Below are 14,335 nucleotides of genomic sequence, written 5' to 3'. Positions count from 1 at the left end.
ATAATATAGCAGCCAGCCTCCCCTGTCCTCCATGTATAATAATGCAGCCAGCCTCCCCATGTCGCCATGTATAATATAGCAGCTAGCCTCCCCAGGCCCCCATGTATAATAAAGCAGCCAGCCTCCCCTGGCCTTCATGTATAATAATGCACCCAGCCTCCCCAGGCCTCAAAGTATAATAATGCAGCTAGCCTCCCTAGGCCTCCATGTATAATAAAGCAGCCAGCCTCTCCAGGCCTTCATGTATAATAATGCAGCTAGCCTCTCCAGGCCTCCATCTATAATAATGCACCCAGCCTCCCCAGGCCTCAAAGTATAATAATGAAGCTAGCCTCCCTAGGCCTCCATGTATAATAAAGCAGCCAGCCTCTCCAGGCCTTCATGTATAATATAGCAGCTAGCCTCTCCAGGCCTCCATGTATAATATAGCAGCCAGCCTCCCCAGGCCCCCATGTATAATAAAGCAGCCAGCCTCCCCAGGCCTCCAAGTATAATAATGCAGCTAGCCTCCTCAGGCCTCCAAGTATAATAAAGCAGCCAGCCTCTCCAGGCCTCCATGTATAATATAGCAGCCAGCCTCTCCAGGTCTCCATGTATAATAATGCACCCAGCCTCTCCAGGCCTCCATCTATAATAATGCAGCCAGCCTCGCAAGGCCTCTTATGTGTAATATAGTAGTCAGCCTCCACAGGCCTCCATGTATAATATAGCAGTCAGCCTCTCCAGGCCTCCATGTATAATATAGTAGCTAGCCTCTCCAGGCCTCCATGTATAATAATGCACCCAACCTCTCCAGGCCTCCATGTACAGCATAATGCAGCCCCCCAGGCCTCTGGCACCACGTACTCACTAATTTATGTTAAAAAAAAACAACAAGTACTCACCTCTCTCTTCCACCGCTGCTCTGTCCTCACGTCTCCTCGTTTCACCCCTGCTGTCCTCACCGCGCTCCTCTTCCACCACTACGGCTTGTCCTCATCTCACCTCTGTCCTCCATTCCCCCGGTGCTCTGGTCGGCGTCCTCCCGTCCTGCGCTCTGTGCACTCAGCACAGCAGTCGCACAGGAGTGACGTCACCGCGCAAGCACAGAGGGAGAATGATGATACATAGAGTGGCGCCGGATGCTCTATGCATCATTATTACTGTGCGTGGTGATGGGGGAGGGGGCCCAGGTGCCACCGCCGCTGACATCGGGCAGGTGGACCCGGTGTCGGCAGCGGTAGCGGGTCATATAGTGGCCGCGTGGTCTGTTACAGATCAGCGCAGCTTCTCTCTCACTGACAGGAGTTGGCTGCTGATCTGCCGGGCGGCCGCGGGCCCCTAACCTCCCGGGCCCGGTCGCACTGGCGACCCCTGCGACCACGGTAGTTACGCCCCTGCTTGCCATCCCAAACATGTTTTAAAAAACATTCCTGTTGAGGAACTAATTCGTACCAAGGGGAATAGTTCTTGTCCATTGACATACAAAAAAGAAGCTTATAGGGTTAAAGAAAGACTCAGAGCACGGGTGTTACGGGGGAACCGGCAGATTAGGACCAGGAGGTATATATCCCAATCGCCAGTCGGGGCCCACCGTGCTCCAGATGGCAATGGAGCTGCTGGCACCCTGTGGGTTAGGTGGAGACTGTAGGACTGATGACTCATAACCCAGGAGACCTGGGAACCGGTCATGTGTGTAGAGACACGTCAGACCGGACGACAACCCAGTTAGCGTTTCGGTGGAATTGGCGCAACCCCGACCACGTGTGCAGGGAACACGTCAGGCCGGATGGTAACCAGGTAGCGTTGACCGAGAAGACCGCTGCGACAGCGGCCTGTCGGCCACGTGTGTCAGACACGGCAGGCCGAGCGGTCACTACATTTCTGGTCACTACACGAAGGGCCACGTGTGTAGAGGACACGTGAGGCCAAGGGATCACCCCAGTAGCGTTGACTGGGAAGCCAAGGAGGATAATAGGTTCACACACCCAATCCAGGAACATCCTGTTAACTCCACAAGGGTCCTGGGGTATGCTGTCCATGTGCGTAGGAGGCACAACCGGACAGGTGACGCAGCAGGTATGCTGTCCGTGTGCGTAGGAGGCACAACTGGACAGGTGACGCAGCAGCCGCAGCCCAGTTAACGCCACTGGACTACTATGCACAACAGGAATGGTAGCAAGGAAGCACGGCGCCTCACCCTCATGTGCTGAGCCACGAATCTTGGCGTGACAAGCACCGCTCGCCTAGCCCTACCTACCGCTTCCAACAAGGCTTATGCCACCATGAATTCTAAGTGAAGACTGTGCGCCTCCATGTTGTCTCCAGCCATTTTTATAACCTGGGTCCGCCCCAAACCCAGGGTGGAACCACCAAGGTCCAATAGCAGAGTGCCATGTCATCAGTGACGTCACCAGCGATCTATCCAGAACCGCCACGTCATTGATGACCTCAGGGCAGCCACGCCCCAAACACTTCACCAGTCATCGTCTGACGACCAATGGTGAGGTGCCAGATCATAGGGTCGGGCATCTGCGAGCCAGTCCGGAGTGGCCACGTCATCAGGACACCTGACATCCTTTGCCCTATCAGGGCCTGCCACCTCACGGATATGCTCAGTGTGGTCCTTACCGGACCTAGCCTCTGATGCACTAAGTGCCTGAGCATGCTCAGTAGCCTGAACAACAGACTCAGAAATCAGACTATCTGCCTGAGCATGCTCAGTAGGCACATCCCAGAACTTAGACACAGCACGAAGTCCAAGTACCTGTGCAAAGAGGCTGTTAGGTTTAATTGCTCACTAGGCAAAACAACGGGCTTAGACTCTGGCTGGGGTAAATCAGCGCACACATGCGCACTAGCCGCCTCTCCACACTTAGACCTGGTGGAAGGAGCAGCCAACTGGACGACCCGAGGCACGGCCAAGAACGGCAGCCGGCGCCTTAGCGCAAAAGGAACTGCAGCCGGCCTCCTGCGGCTATGGCGCCGCCGGTTCGTAACAACGGGATTATCCTAAATGGGTGTTAGGCCTAAGACACACGGCATGAAAATCAGTGTGAGTGGAATGCGATAAAACATCGCATTCCACTCGAACCAATATTATTTTATGTGCCAGCACCCATGAGCGATTATTTTCTCAGCCCTAATCAGACCGAGAAAACAGGCTCAGCATGCTGCGGGTGCAATGTGTTCCTGATTTCTCTTGCCCCCATTCAAGTCTATGGGGCGAGAAGAAAATCCCTCCTCAGGGCTGGCCCTCCCCTCCTCAGTGCCGGCCCACCCCTCCTCAGTGTCAGCCCTCCCCTCCTCAGTGCCGGCATGCCCCCTGCAGCTGTGATCCGATCACATGATCGGACCACAGTTGCAGTGACACTCGCATGACACTCGGCTCCCGCTGTGCTGCCAGCGTGAGCCAAGTGTCATGCGAGGATCGCGGTAGTCCCCCGTGTGGCCCCGGCCTTAGACAGAGCCGAACATATAGTGTAGGGATTGGACAGAGCAGATCTCCTTAAAGATAAGGTTAAACAAATTGACAAAAGTAATTCCTTTATTACCTTTTCCACACAATATAGTGACCAGTTTAGTATAATTAACAATATTTTGAAGAAATACCTTCCTTTGTTGAACCAAGATACAAGATTGTGAAAAATTCTGAGCAGGAATCAAGTCAGATTTGTAGCAAGAAAAGACCCCACCTAGCAAAACATTCTATCTCTGAGTGCGTTTTTTTTCTACACAACCCGTAAGGTCTGGCACATGGTTAGAGCTCAAAGATTTTTTTAAGTGCAGAGCCGCTAGATGCAAATGTTGCAATTTTGCTTGTAAAGCAGAACTTTTACATCTATATACAATGGCAGCACTTTTAACATCAACACTTTATAAATTGTAGCACTGACAATGTGGTATACCTGATAGTATGTGAACAATGTCATATTCAATATGTGGGCTGCATATATGCAATGTCATATTCAATATGTGGGCTGCATATATGCAATGTCATATTCAATATGTGGGCTGCATATATGCAATGTCATATTCAATATGTGGGCTGCACATATGCAATGTCATATTCAATATGTGGGCTGCATATATGCAATGTCATATTCAATATGTGGGCTGCACATACAGTTAGGTCCAGAAATATTTGGACAGTGACACAATTTTCGCGAGTTGGGCTCTGCATGCCACCACATTGGATTTGAAATGAAACCTCTACAACAGAATTCAAGTGCAGATTGTAACGTTTAATTTGAAGGTTTGAACAAATATATCTGATAGAAATTGTAGGAATTGTACACATTTCTTTACAAACACTCCACATTTTAGGAGGTCAAAAGTAATTGGACAAATAAACCAAACCCAAACAAAATATTTTTATTTTCAATATTTTGTTGCAAATCCTTTGGAGGCAATCACTGCCTTAAGTCTGGAACCCATGGACATCACCAAACGCTGGGTTTCCTCCTTCTTAATGCTTTGCCAGGCCTTTACAGCCGCAGCCTTCAGGTCTTGCTTGTTTGTGGGTCTTTCTGTCTTAAGTCTGGATTTGAGTCAATTCCTTTTTTCTCAGAATGTACCCGACTGTTGATTTTGCTACTCCAAGCATGTCTGCTATCTTTGGATGTGAAAACTCTCATATTGCAGCTGGGAGTGTGCACTTTCAGCCCATATTATATATATAATTGTATTTCTGAACAAATATATGAGCTAATATATGAGCTAATATAACAAAACTTGTGTCACTGTCCAAATATTTCTGGACCTAACTGTATGCAATGTCATATTCAATATGTGGGCTGCAATAAAGAAACGTATTTGGAAACATATGTCAGATTTGACTAGTACTCATACTGTTTGTATCTCTGCAATATCTAAGCATTTTGCCACAGTTCACATGGGCGATTTAACAACATTTAAATTCACTGGCATAGAAAAAGTTTTTAGACCAGAACGAGGAGAAGACTATAGGAGAAAACTATTAATTCATGAGAGCAGATGGATTTTTATGCTGGACACTCGCGCTCTTAAGGGGCTTAATAACAGACTTGTGATTGCATACTCAGAGTTTTTCTTAATATTTAACTGCTATGAAATGATCTATACATGAGTTTGGACTATTTATTCAGAGAGGCGAAGTTTATGGGATGTTATATATTTTTTAAAGTTGAGATAAGCTTTTCTATACATGGAATATCAATACATGTAATTGTTTTTCTAGAACTTTGTATTGTATTTTTGGATGGATAGCTTTTGTAATAGAACATGGCTAGATGGGCACCTTATGGTATTTTTAGGTTTTTTTATTCTGTGATTTTGCCTGAGCAGAGTATACTCCCCTATTTAATTAATTGAGAACAAGTGGGAACAAGTTTTCTGCTCATGGTTAACGCTTATAAATATCCTCTTTAGTGTTATTATCACTACGACTTGAAGAAGGTGTCGCGACGAAATGCGTTGTGTGCTATACATCTGCCATCTGTCAGTGTGATCAAGCCGAGGCCGTAATACCTACTTGAATACATATTTTAACAAGATGATATAAAAGTGTAAGTTTTATTTAATCCTTGGAGTCTGAGCTGGATCCTTCTTCACATTTCCTGTTTCATGTTACCGTACGGCTGGCTGCCGAGAACCGTGCTGGGACCCAGGATATTCGTTTGGAGGACTCACACAGGCTTGTGCTGCAGCGGTAAGCAATTTTTTCTCTTTTCTCATGGAAATATTGTCTCAGACAAATTAACATTTTATTAATATATTATATTAAAATACATGCATTAAAATTGTGGATGGCCAGCAGATACAGGAGATACAACAGGAGGTCACACGAGACTTTCTCCAATAGAATATTGCAGATACAGAAAGAATTCCACAAAGGAAATATATGAGGTAAAAAGGTTTTACATCCCAGTCCTCCGTCAGTGGATATATATATATATATATATATATATATATATATATATATACATACTGTATATATGTATACATCTATATATATATATAATTGCCTTATTCTGTCTGTCTGTCTTGCTCCAAAATTGTGTCACCGTGACAGTGTCGTTACAGTGACAACTGTCGGATTGGCCGCTGGGCTCGGCCTGGCCCCACCCCCCACGGATTGGCTGCTCGCCTCGGCCTGGCCCCGCCACCCGCATGGATTAGCCGCCCGCCCCGGCCCTCCGCACGCATCGCCCGCTTCAGCGTACATCGGCTCCCAGTACACATGTGCAGGGAGCCGGCATACACTGACGCCTCGCCCGCTCGCCCCCGCCACACATTGGCACACTCGGCCCCGCCCCCGGCGGACATAACCTTGCGATGCTGGGATCGTGACGGAGCCGGTGTACACTGGTAACCATGATACACATCGCGTAACTATAGGAAGCGCTTCCCTTAGTTACCCGATGTGTATCATGGTTACCAGCGTACACCGGCTCCCGGTACACATGTGCAGGGAGCCGTCATACGCTGATGCCTCGCCCGCTCAGCCCCGCCCCCGGAACACGTTGCCACGCTCCGACCCGCCCCCGGCGGCCCCAGCATGGGGGATAGAGCACGATGGGGGGTGCGCAGCATGGGGGATGGAGCACGATGGGGGGTGTGCAGCATGGGAGATGGAGCACGATGGGGGGGTGCGCAGCATGGGGGATGGAGCATGATGGGGGGTGTGCAGCATGTCGGATGGAGCATGATGGGGGGTGCGCAGCATGTCAGATGGAGCACGATGGGGGGTGCGCAGCATGTCGGATGGAGCACGATGGGGGGTGCGCAGTATGGGGGTTGGAGTACAATAGGGGGTGCGCAGCATGGGGGATGGAGCACGATGGGGGGTGCACAGCATGGGGCATGAAGCACGATGGGGGGTGCGCAGCATGGGGGATGGAGCACGATGGGGGGTGCGTAGCATGGGGGATGGAACACGATGGGAGGTGCGCAGCATGGGGGATGGAGCACAATGAGGGGTGCGCAGCATGGAGGATGGAGCACGATGGGGGGTGTGCAGCATGGGGGATGGAGCATGATGGGGGTGCGTAGCATGGGGGATGGAGCACGATGGGGGGTGCACAGCATGTCGGATGGAGCACAATGGGGGGTGCGCAGCATGTCGGATGGAGCACGATGGGGGGTGCGCAGCATGGGGGATGGAGCATGATAGGGGGTGCGCAGCATGGGGGTTGGAGTACAATAGTGGGTGCGCAGCATGGGGGTTGGAGTACAATAGTGGGTGCGCAGCATGGGGGATGGAGCACGACGGGGGGTGCACATGTGCAGGGAGCCGTCATACGCTGATGCCTCGCCCGCTCAGCCCCGCCCCCGGAACACGTTGCCACGCTCCGACCCGCCCCCGGCGGCCCCAGCATGGGGGATAGAGCACGATGGGGGGTGCGCAGCATGGGGGATGGAGCACGATGGGGGGTGTGCAGCATGGGAGATGGAGCACGATGGGGGGGTGCGCAGCATGGGGGATGGAGCATGATGGGGGGTGTGCAGCATGTCGGATGGAGCATGATGGGGGGTGCGCAGCATGTCAGATGGAGCACGATGGGGGGTGCGCAGCATGTCGGATGGAGCACGATGGGGGGTGCGCAGTATGAGGGTTGGAGTACAATAGGGGGTGCGCAGCATGGGGGATGGAGCACGATGGGGGGTGCACAGCATGGGGCATGAAGCACGATGGGGGGTGCGCAGCATGGGGGATGGAGCAGGATGGGGGGTGTGCAGCATGGGGGATGGAGCATGATGGGGGTGCGTAGCATGGGGGATGGAGCACGATGGGGGGTGCACAGCATGTCGGATGGAGCACAATGGGGGGTGCGCAGCATGTCGGATGGAGCACGATGGGGGGTGCGCAGCATGGGGGATGGAGCATGATAGGGGGTGCGCAGCATGGGGGTTGGAGTACAATAGTGGGTGCGCAGCATGGGGGTTGGAGTACAATAGTGGGTGCGCAGCATGGGGGATGGAGCACGACGGGGGGTGCGCAGCATGGGGGATGGAGCACGATGGGGGGTGCGCAGCATGGGGGATGGAGCATGATGGGGGGTGCGCTGCATGGGGGATGGAACACGATGGGAGGTGCGCAGCATGGGGGATGGAGCACAATGAGGGGTGCGCAGCATGGGGGATGGAGCACGATGAGGGGTGCGCAGCATGGAGGATGGAGCACGATGGGGGGTGCGCAGCATGGGGGATGGAGCACGATGGGGGGTGCGTAGCATGGGGGATGGAGCACGATGGGGGGTGCGCAGCATGTCGGATGGAGCACAATGGGGGGTGCGCAGCATGTCGGATGGAGCACGATGGGGGTTGCGCAGCATGGGGGATGGAGCATGATAGGGGGTGCGCAGCATGGGGGTTGGAGTACAATAGGGGGTGCGCAGCATGGGGGATGGAGCACGATGGGGGGTGCGCAGCATGGGGGATGGAGCACGATGGGGGGTGCGCAGCATGGGGGATGGAGCACGATGGGGGGTGCGCAGCATGGGGGATGGAACACGATGAGGGGTGCGCAGCATGGGGGATGGAGCACGATGAGGGGTGCGCAGCATGGGGGAAGGAGCACGATGGGGGGTGCGCAGCATGGGGGATGGAGCACGATGGGGGTGCACACCTCCCCCCAAAACACACACACACCGCCACACGCGCACCGCACAACACACCACACACACACTGGGAACCACAAACACCGCCCTACACAGACACCCACACACACACAAACAACGCTGCACACACACAACACCCAACACACAAACACAGCGGCATACATAAATATACGCACATACCGCGCAACACACACACTGCACAAAACATACCTCCCCCCAAAACACACACACACGTACTCCACACCCACACAAACCGCGCAACACACACATCACCACACACACAGAACGCTGCAGACACACAGCGCTCCACAAACAACGCAACACACACAACGCAACACACAAACAACACCGCTCTCACACACCCCCCACCCAGACAACACCCAGAACATTTACAGCGCCCTACACAAACACTTGGTAACTACACACAACATCTATATATATATATATATATATATATATATATATAACAAAAATCATACATTAACTACACAATACGTAAATTCTAGAATACACGATGCGTTAGAATCGGGCCACCTTCTAGTGTATATATATATATATATATACAGTATATATACACACAGGTACACATGAGCAAGTGCTGGTGTCCCAGACAGCCAGGGGGTCTACTCCTTGTCAGCAGGAGCAGCTCGGTCACTTTTTTTCCTGTGGCCCGGGCAGATTTCTGGGGACTGCAGACAGTGCTCTGGCCGGCAGCCTCACTTTGCTGGCACTTTAAACTGTCCGAGCACGAGATCGCAGCGTCCATTGCTGCAGGCCAGGGTTCATCGCAATGTGCTCCTGTTCCACAGATGAAGCAGAGCGGCTGCCAGCTCCCAGCGTCCTCCGGTGGTGCTGTGGCGTCCCTGACCTAGTCAGGCACCACTGAGTACTGCACTCATGCTGGGGGCAGTGCAATACAGGTAATCCAGAAGGCTGACCGAGGTGTGACTACACAGGCGCATAGTAATCAGGTCTCCCACATGTACCTTTGGGAGGACTCCTGAGAGATTCCAGGAGGGGGTGTGGCCTCCATGTCCACTCAAGGGGTGTGGTGGTGAGCCTGGTTGCTAGACGGCATAGGCAGGCACAGTGAGAAAAGAGGAAGAGAAGGAGGAACAAGCAGTCTGAAGCAGAGGAGAGAGGAGTGAGGAGTTGGGAAGTGGAGCTCAGAGAGAGCAGACGTGCAGAACCCACGAGTGAGCCAGTTTTAGTGTGCAGCTCAGGGAGAGCAGACATGAGGAGCAGACCCTGGAGTTGCTGCAAGCTAACAGCATCCGCGCAGTGACTACAGACGGGGAAGATCAGTCACCCAGTAGTGCCAACCGAAATCCACCCAAGGCTAAAGAGAGAGCAAACAGGTGGCAGAGTAAGGGGACTGCTGGGGAGGTACCAGGCCCGCAAAGGGTAACAGGTCCCGGTGCAGAGATAGATTCATCTTTCTTCTGTCAAACCTGCCTGAGGGGCACTTCAGACCCTCAAGACAACACCACAGAGTCCGCAGCCACGTAGCAAAGAGAGGGCCCATAGTTCACAGGAGGCAAGCAGCCGGAGTGACCTGGTCCAGGCTACAAGCAAACGGGCCGAAACGAGGGGAGCAGCAACTTCCCTGGGTGACCCCCGTAGGGACTGCAAGTCGGGGTCATCACAAACAACAGAAGGGCTAGAGAAGGCGAGTCAGTAGCCACCCTCACAAGTCAGCCTGAAGGACGCCTGGTTCCAGCCTGGTTCATCCCAGCTACGCCCGGGTTACTCACCCTGCCACCATCAGTGAGTAAAATCCCTGAAAGACTGTTTGGACTGTGCCTGAGTCATTCTGCGCCTTGTGGTTCCACACACCTACACAGGGTCCTGGGGCTTGCCTCACTCTCGGGAGGCCACTATAACTGACTGCACCTACCATCAGCCCCAGGAATCCCTTAATCTGCAGGAGGCACGGGAGGAATCTTGTACGCGATTGTGGGAAGAGAAGATAAGAGAGGAGTAGAGAAGGAGATCTTGTGAGAATGTGAGGTTGCGTGCATGTAGGTACCGGGAGACTAGGTCACAGATGTAAGGAGGAGACAGGTTGTGGATGGCTTTGTATGTCATGGTTAATGTTTTGAACTGGAGTCGTTGGGCGATGGGAAGCCAGTGAAGGGATTGGCAGAGTGGCGAGGCTGGGGAATAGCGGGGGGAGAGGTGGATTAAGCGGGCCACAGAGTTTAGGATAGATTGGAAGGGGTGCAAGAGTGTTGGAAGGGAGGCCAGAGAGCAGGAGGTTGCAGTAGTCGAGGCGGGAGATGATCAGGGCATGCACTAGTGTTTTTGCTGCTTCTTGGTTAAGGAAAGCACGGATCTGGGAGATATTTTTGAGTTGTAGTCTGCATGAGGTGAAGAGGGCTTGGATGTGTGGCTTTAAGGATAGAGCAGAGTCGAGGGTTACTCCAAGGCAACGAGCTTGTGAGACTGTATGTGACCCCTTTGGTACCCGACCCTAGCCCAACCCTTGTATGTATGTGGTTGTGTATGGTGAAACCGGCACCGATCCTCCCCGGATCCATGATCAGTACTACACCCCTGTTGGAGTGCAGTACCATGTGGCGACCAGAGCCTCAGGGGCGCCACAACACCACCCCTCTTAGAGCATTGGTGTGACGCGTCGTGGTGAAAAACACGTTGGCCGATGGCGACACTGACACTTTATGGGGTGGTCTTTCAGGGCGGCGTCACATGCCAAAAGTCCTTTTAGCTCCGATGCACTCTCCCTCCAGCACACATGCGGTCAGAAGAATAGGTGCAGGAGCGCCCAGGACCAACAACCACAAGGTACTATTCTCCCCTTCCCTACCTGTACAGTATATCACCATTGCTTTACATATATTAACTAGGGGGAAATGAATATTGATATTTCATGAGTCACAACACCTCCTTTACCCCATATACAGAGGACTCAACATGGGTGACGTTCTACACAGGAGGTACTATACCAAATTGCTAGTCTTACCATACCATTATACTACCATTGTTCTCTATGTATCCTATTTATACAATACCTTACAACAGCTACAGCTCCTCCTTTCCTCCAGGTATATAGAGGACCCTGTGCCCATCATAAGTATATATGAGGTAAATATCATGACCCCCACCATACGGGCATCTGTCTACACTGCACATTTAACTTAACAACATGTCTCTTTTACAGAACATATGTACCGCCCCGCACTCGGCTGCTGCCGAGCCGCTCGGATCCGAGCTCGTTGGTGGGTGGCTCGATCGCCTCCGGACCCGGGGTCACTTCGCTCTGAAAGGGGATACTGGTGCTTTTGGTGGGGGTTAGGTAGGTGCACAGCCAGAGCCGTGCTTGAGTTCGTGACGCCACCCACGGGATGTGGTGAAGGTAGACACCACTGCTGCAGTTACGTGGCACCCGGGGGAGATGGTAGTGCAGCAAGATGTTAACCCGTCCATGGGCAGGGATGGTGGCCCCGGGGCCTGTTGGGGATATCTGGGCAGTGCAGGGCGGTGCGCGGCCGGATGGCACTGTTGTGCTCACTGTTATTGACACACACAAGTCTCTTGTAAACCAAGTTGATGGTGGTCGGTGCCTGCAGCCGGCTGCGTCTGGTCCCCCACCCGGTTCGGTGGTCTTGGCCTTTCTCCTGCACCATGTTGTGTATTTGGGCTGCCTGCGCTTCAGTGACGGGAGTCCGCTCCCCGGCTTTGTGAATGTCGGGAGAGCCATTTTGCCCGCAGACGCTGGCCCGTGGGATCTCTCTGCCTGTGCGGTGGCTTTCTATCCCCCTCAGTGGGCTGTTGTCTTCAGTCGGGACTTGGATGGGAAAAGACCTATAGTCCAGACCGCAATCAGTTAATTAACTCAGTCCAGTTGATTCTGGACCTCGTTTCAGGGTCTGAGTACTCCCCTGTGTGCTCCGGTTTCCAAGTCGGTTCCCCGGGTCGGTACCGGCGGGCCACTACCCTGTCCCGGTCCACCACGGTTCCGCCGAGCCGTCTTCCCGGCTCCTGCAGGCTAAGGCCACCGTTTGCCTCCTAGCCAAAGGTGCCCGGGCTCCAACCCGGAACCTGTCAGACTGCTGCAGACCTGGGAACAGGCCTGCTTCCACACTGACTACTAACTACTCAACTACTCCTCAACTGACTGTTTCCTGCCTCAGGCCCTCTGAACTCTTCGGTGGGCGTGGCCAACCGCCTGGCTCGCCCCCTGGTGTGTTCATCAAGCACTGAGGGAGGTGACTAGGTTTTAATGGTTGGCTGATGACACCTTTTTGGGGGACAGGTGTAGTGCGGGGTTCTATCTGTGACTACCTAGCTAGTCCAGGGCGTCACACATACACCGGTATACATACCCTTATTCTATACAAATTTCTAATATAACCAGGTACATTCCTATTTTTACACCAGTGAGCATCTTCTTCCTCTTCTTTTCAGCTTGCTATCTTCCCCTCACCCCATTCTGTCTCCTATATTTTAATTTATCCTCCTTTTCCTCTATGTGACCCTAGTGAATTAGTATTATTTGACTAATGCATATCCACCTATTAAAGAGTATCCTTGCCTATTGTTTATTGCCTATTAATAACATCGCTCATGCTTCTGCTAATTTTCAAAGCATGTTTTATCATGTACTATTTTTTTTCAGACGGTTTGGCGTCTCCATTTAATTATTATGTTGTCTTTGTAATTAGTTGATTATCTGTGCCATGTCTGTAAATATGTAACACATCATGTTGGATATAGATTTCTTTTTGTGTTTTGTATATATACAGAGATACTGTTAGGCCTAAGACACACACCATGAAAATCGGAGCGAGTGGAATGTGATAAAACATCGCATTCCACTCGGACCAATATTAGCCTATGTGCCATCACCCATGAGCGATTATTTTCTCAGCCCTAATCGGACCGAGAAAACAATCGCAGCATGCTGCGGGTGTAATGTGATCGTTGTTTCTCTCGCACCCATTCAAGTCTATGGGGCGAGAGAAACATCGCACTGCACTCGCATTACACCGCTGTACTGCGAGTACAGGGCGAGAATGGCAATAGTCGGCTACGGAGGAGAGAGGGAGATAAATCTCTCCCTCCACTCCGCAGTGCCGCCCCTCCTCAGTACCGGCCCGCCCCCCGCAGCTGAGGTCCGATCGCATCATCGGACCGCACTCGCAGTGACACTCGCATGACGTGCTGGCAGCGTGTGCCGAGTGTCATGCGAGGATCGCAGTAGATCTCTGTGTGGCCCCGGCTTTAGGAAGACCTTCACGGGTCAAAACATCAACTATATTGCATTTCCCATTGCACTTGTCCTCGCCTGTGTGATTCTCCACTTTGTACAATAAATTTCACTGTTTTGACCCAAACCTTTGAGAGTGTGGTGAAACTTTATAACAAGTCTTCATGGACACATACAGTTAGGTCCAGAAATATTTGGACAGTGACACAAGTTTTGTTATTTTAGCTGTTTACAAAAACATGTTCATAAATACAATTATATATATAATATGGGCTGAAAGTGCACACTCCCAGCTGCAATATGAGAGTTTTCACATCCAAATCGGAGAAAGGGTTTAGGAATCATAGCTCTGTAATGCATAGCCTCCTCTTTTTCAAGGGACCAAAAGTAATTGGACAATGGACTCTAAGGGCTGCAATTAACTCTGAAGGCGTCTCCCTCGTTAACCTGTAATCAATGAAGTAGTTAAAAGGTCTGGGGTTGATTTCAGGTGTGTGGTTTTGCATTTGGAAGCTGTTGCTGTGAC

The 14,335-nt window shown here is 51.9% G+C and overlaps 1 protein-coding gene across 1 annotated transcript in view; it reads left to right on the top strand.

Annotated features, from left to right (window-relative positions):
• The first annotated feature begins 5,410 nt into the window (after positions 1 to 5,410).
• The window catches only part of LOC142302031 (beta-1,3-galactosyltransferase 1-like), a 40,232-nt gene continuing 31,307 nt past the window's right edge, over positions 5,411 to 14,335 (top strand). The window contains exon 1 of the mRNA XM_075343105.1: positions 5,411 to 5,668. Coding sequence (XP_075199220.1) covers positions 5,584 to 5,668 — 85 coding nt within the window. The 5' untranslated portion in view covers positions 5,411 to 5,583. The remainder of the gene's footprint in view (positions 5,669 to 14,335) is intronic.

Source organism: Anomaloglossus baeobatrachus, chromosome 4 (genome assembly GCF_048569485.1).
Source record: "Anomaloglossus baeobatrachus isolate aAnoBae1 chromosome 4, aAnoBae1.hap1, whole genome shotgun sequence".
NCBI classification, from domain to species: Eukaryota; Metazoa; Chordata; class Amphibia; order Anura; family Aromobatidae; genus Anomaloglossus; species Anomaloglossus baeobatrachus.
This window is presented reverse-complemented; position numbering and strand designations above follow the sequence as displayed.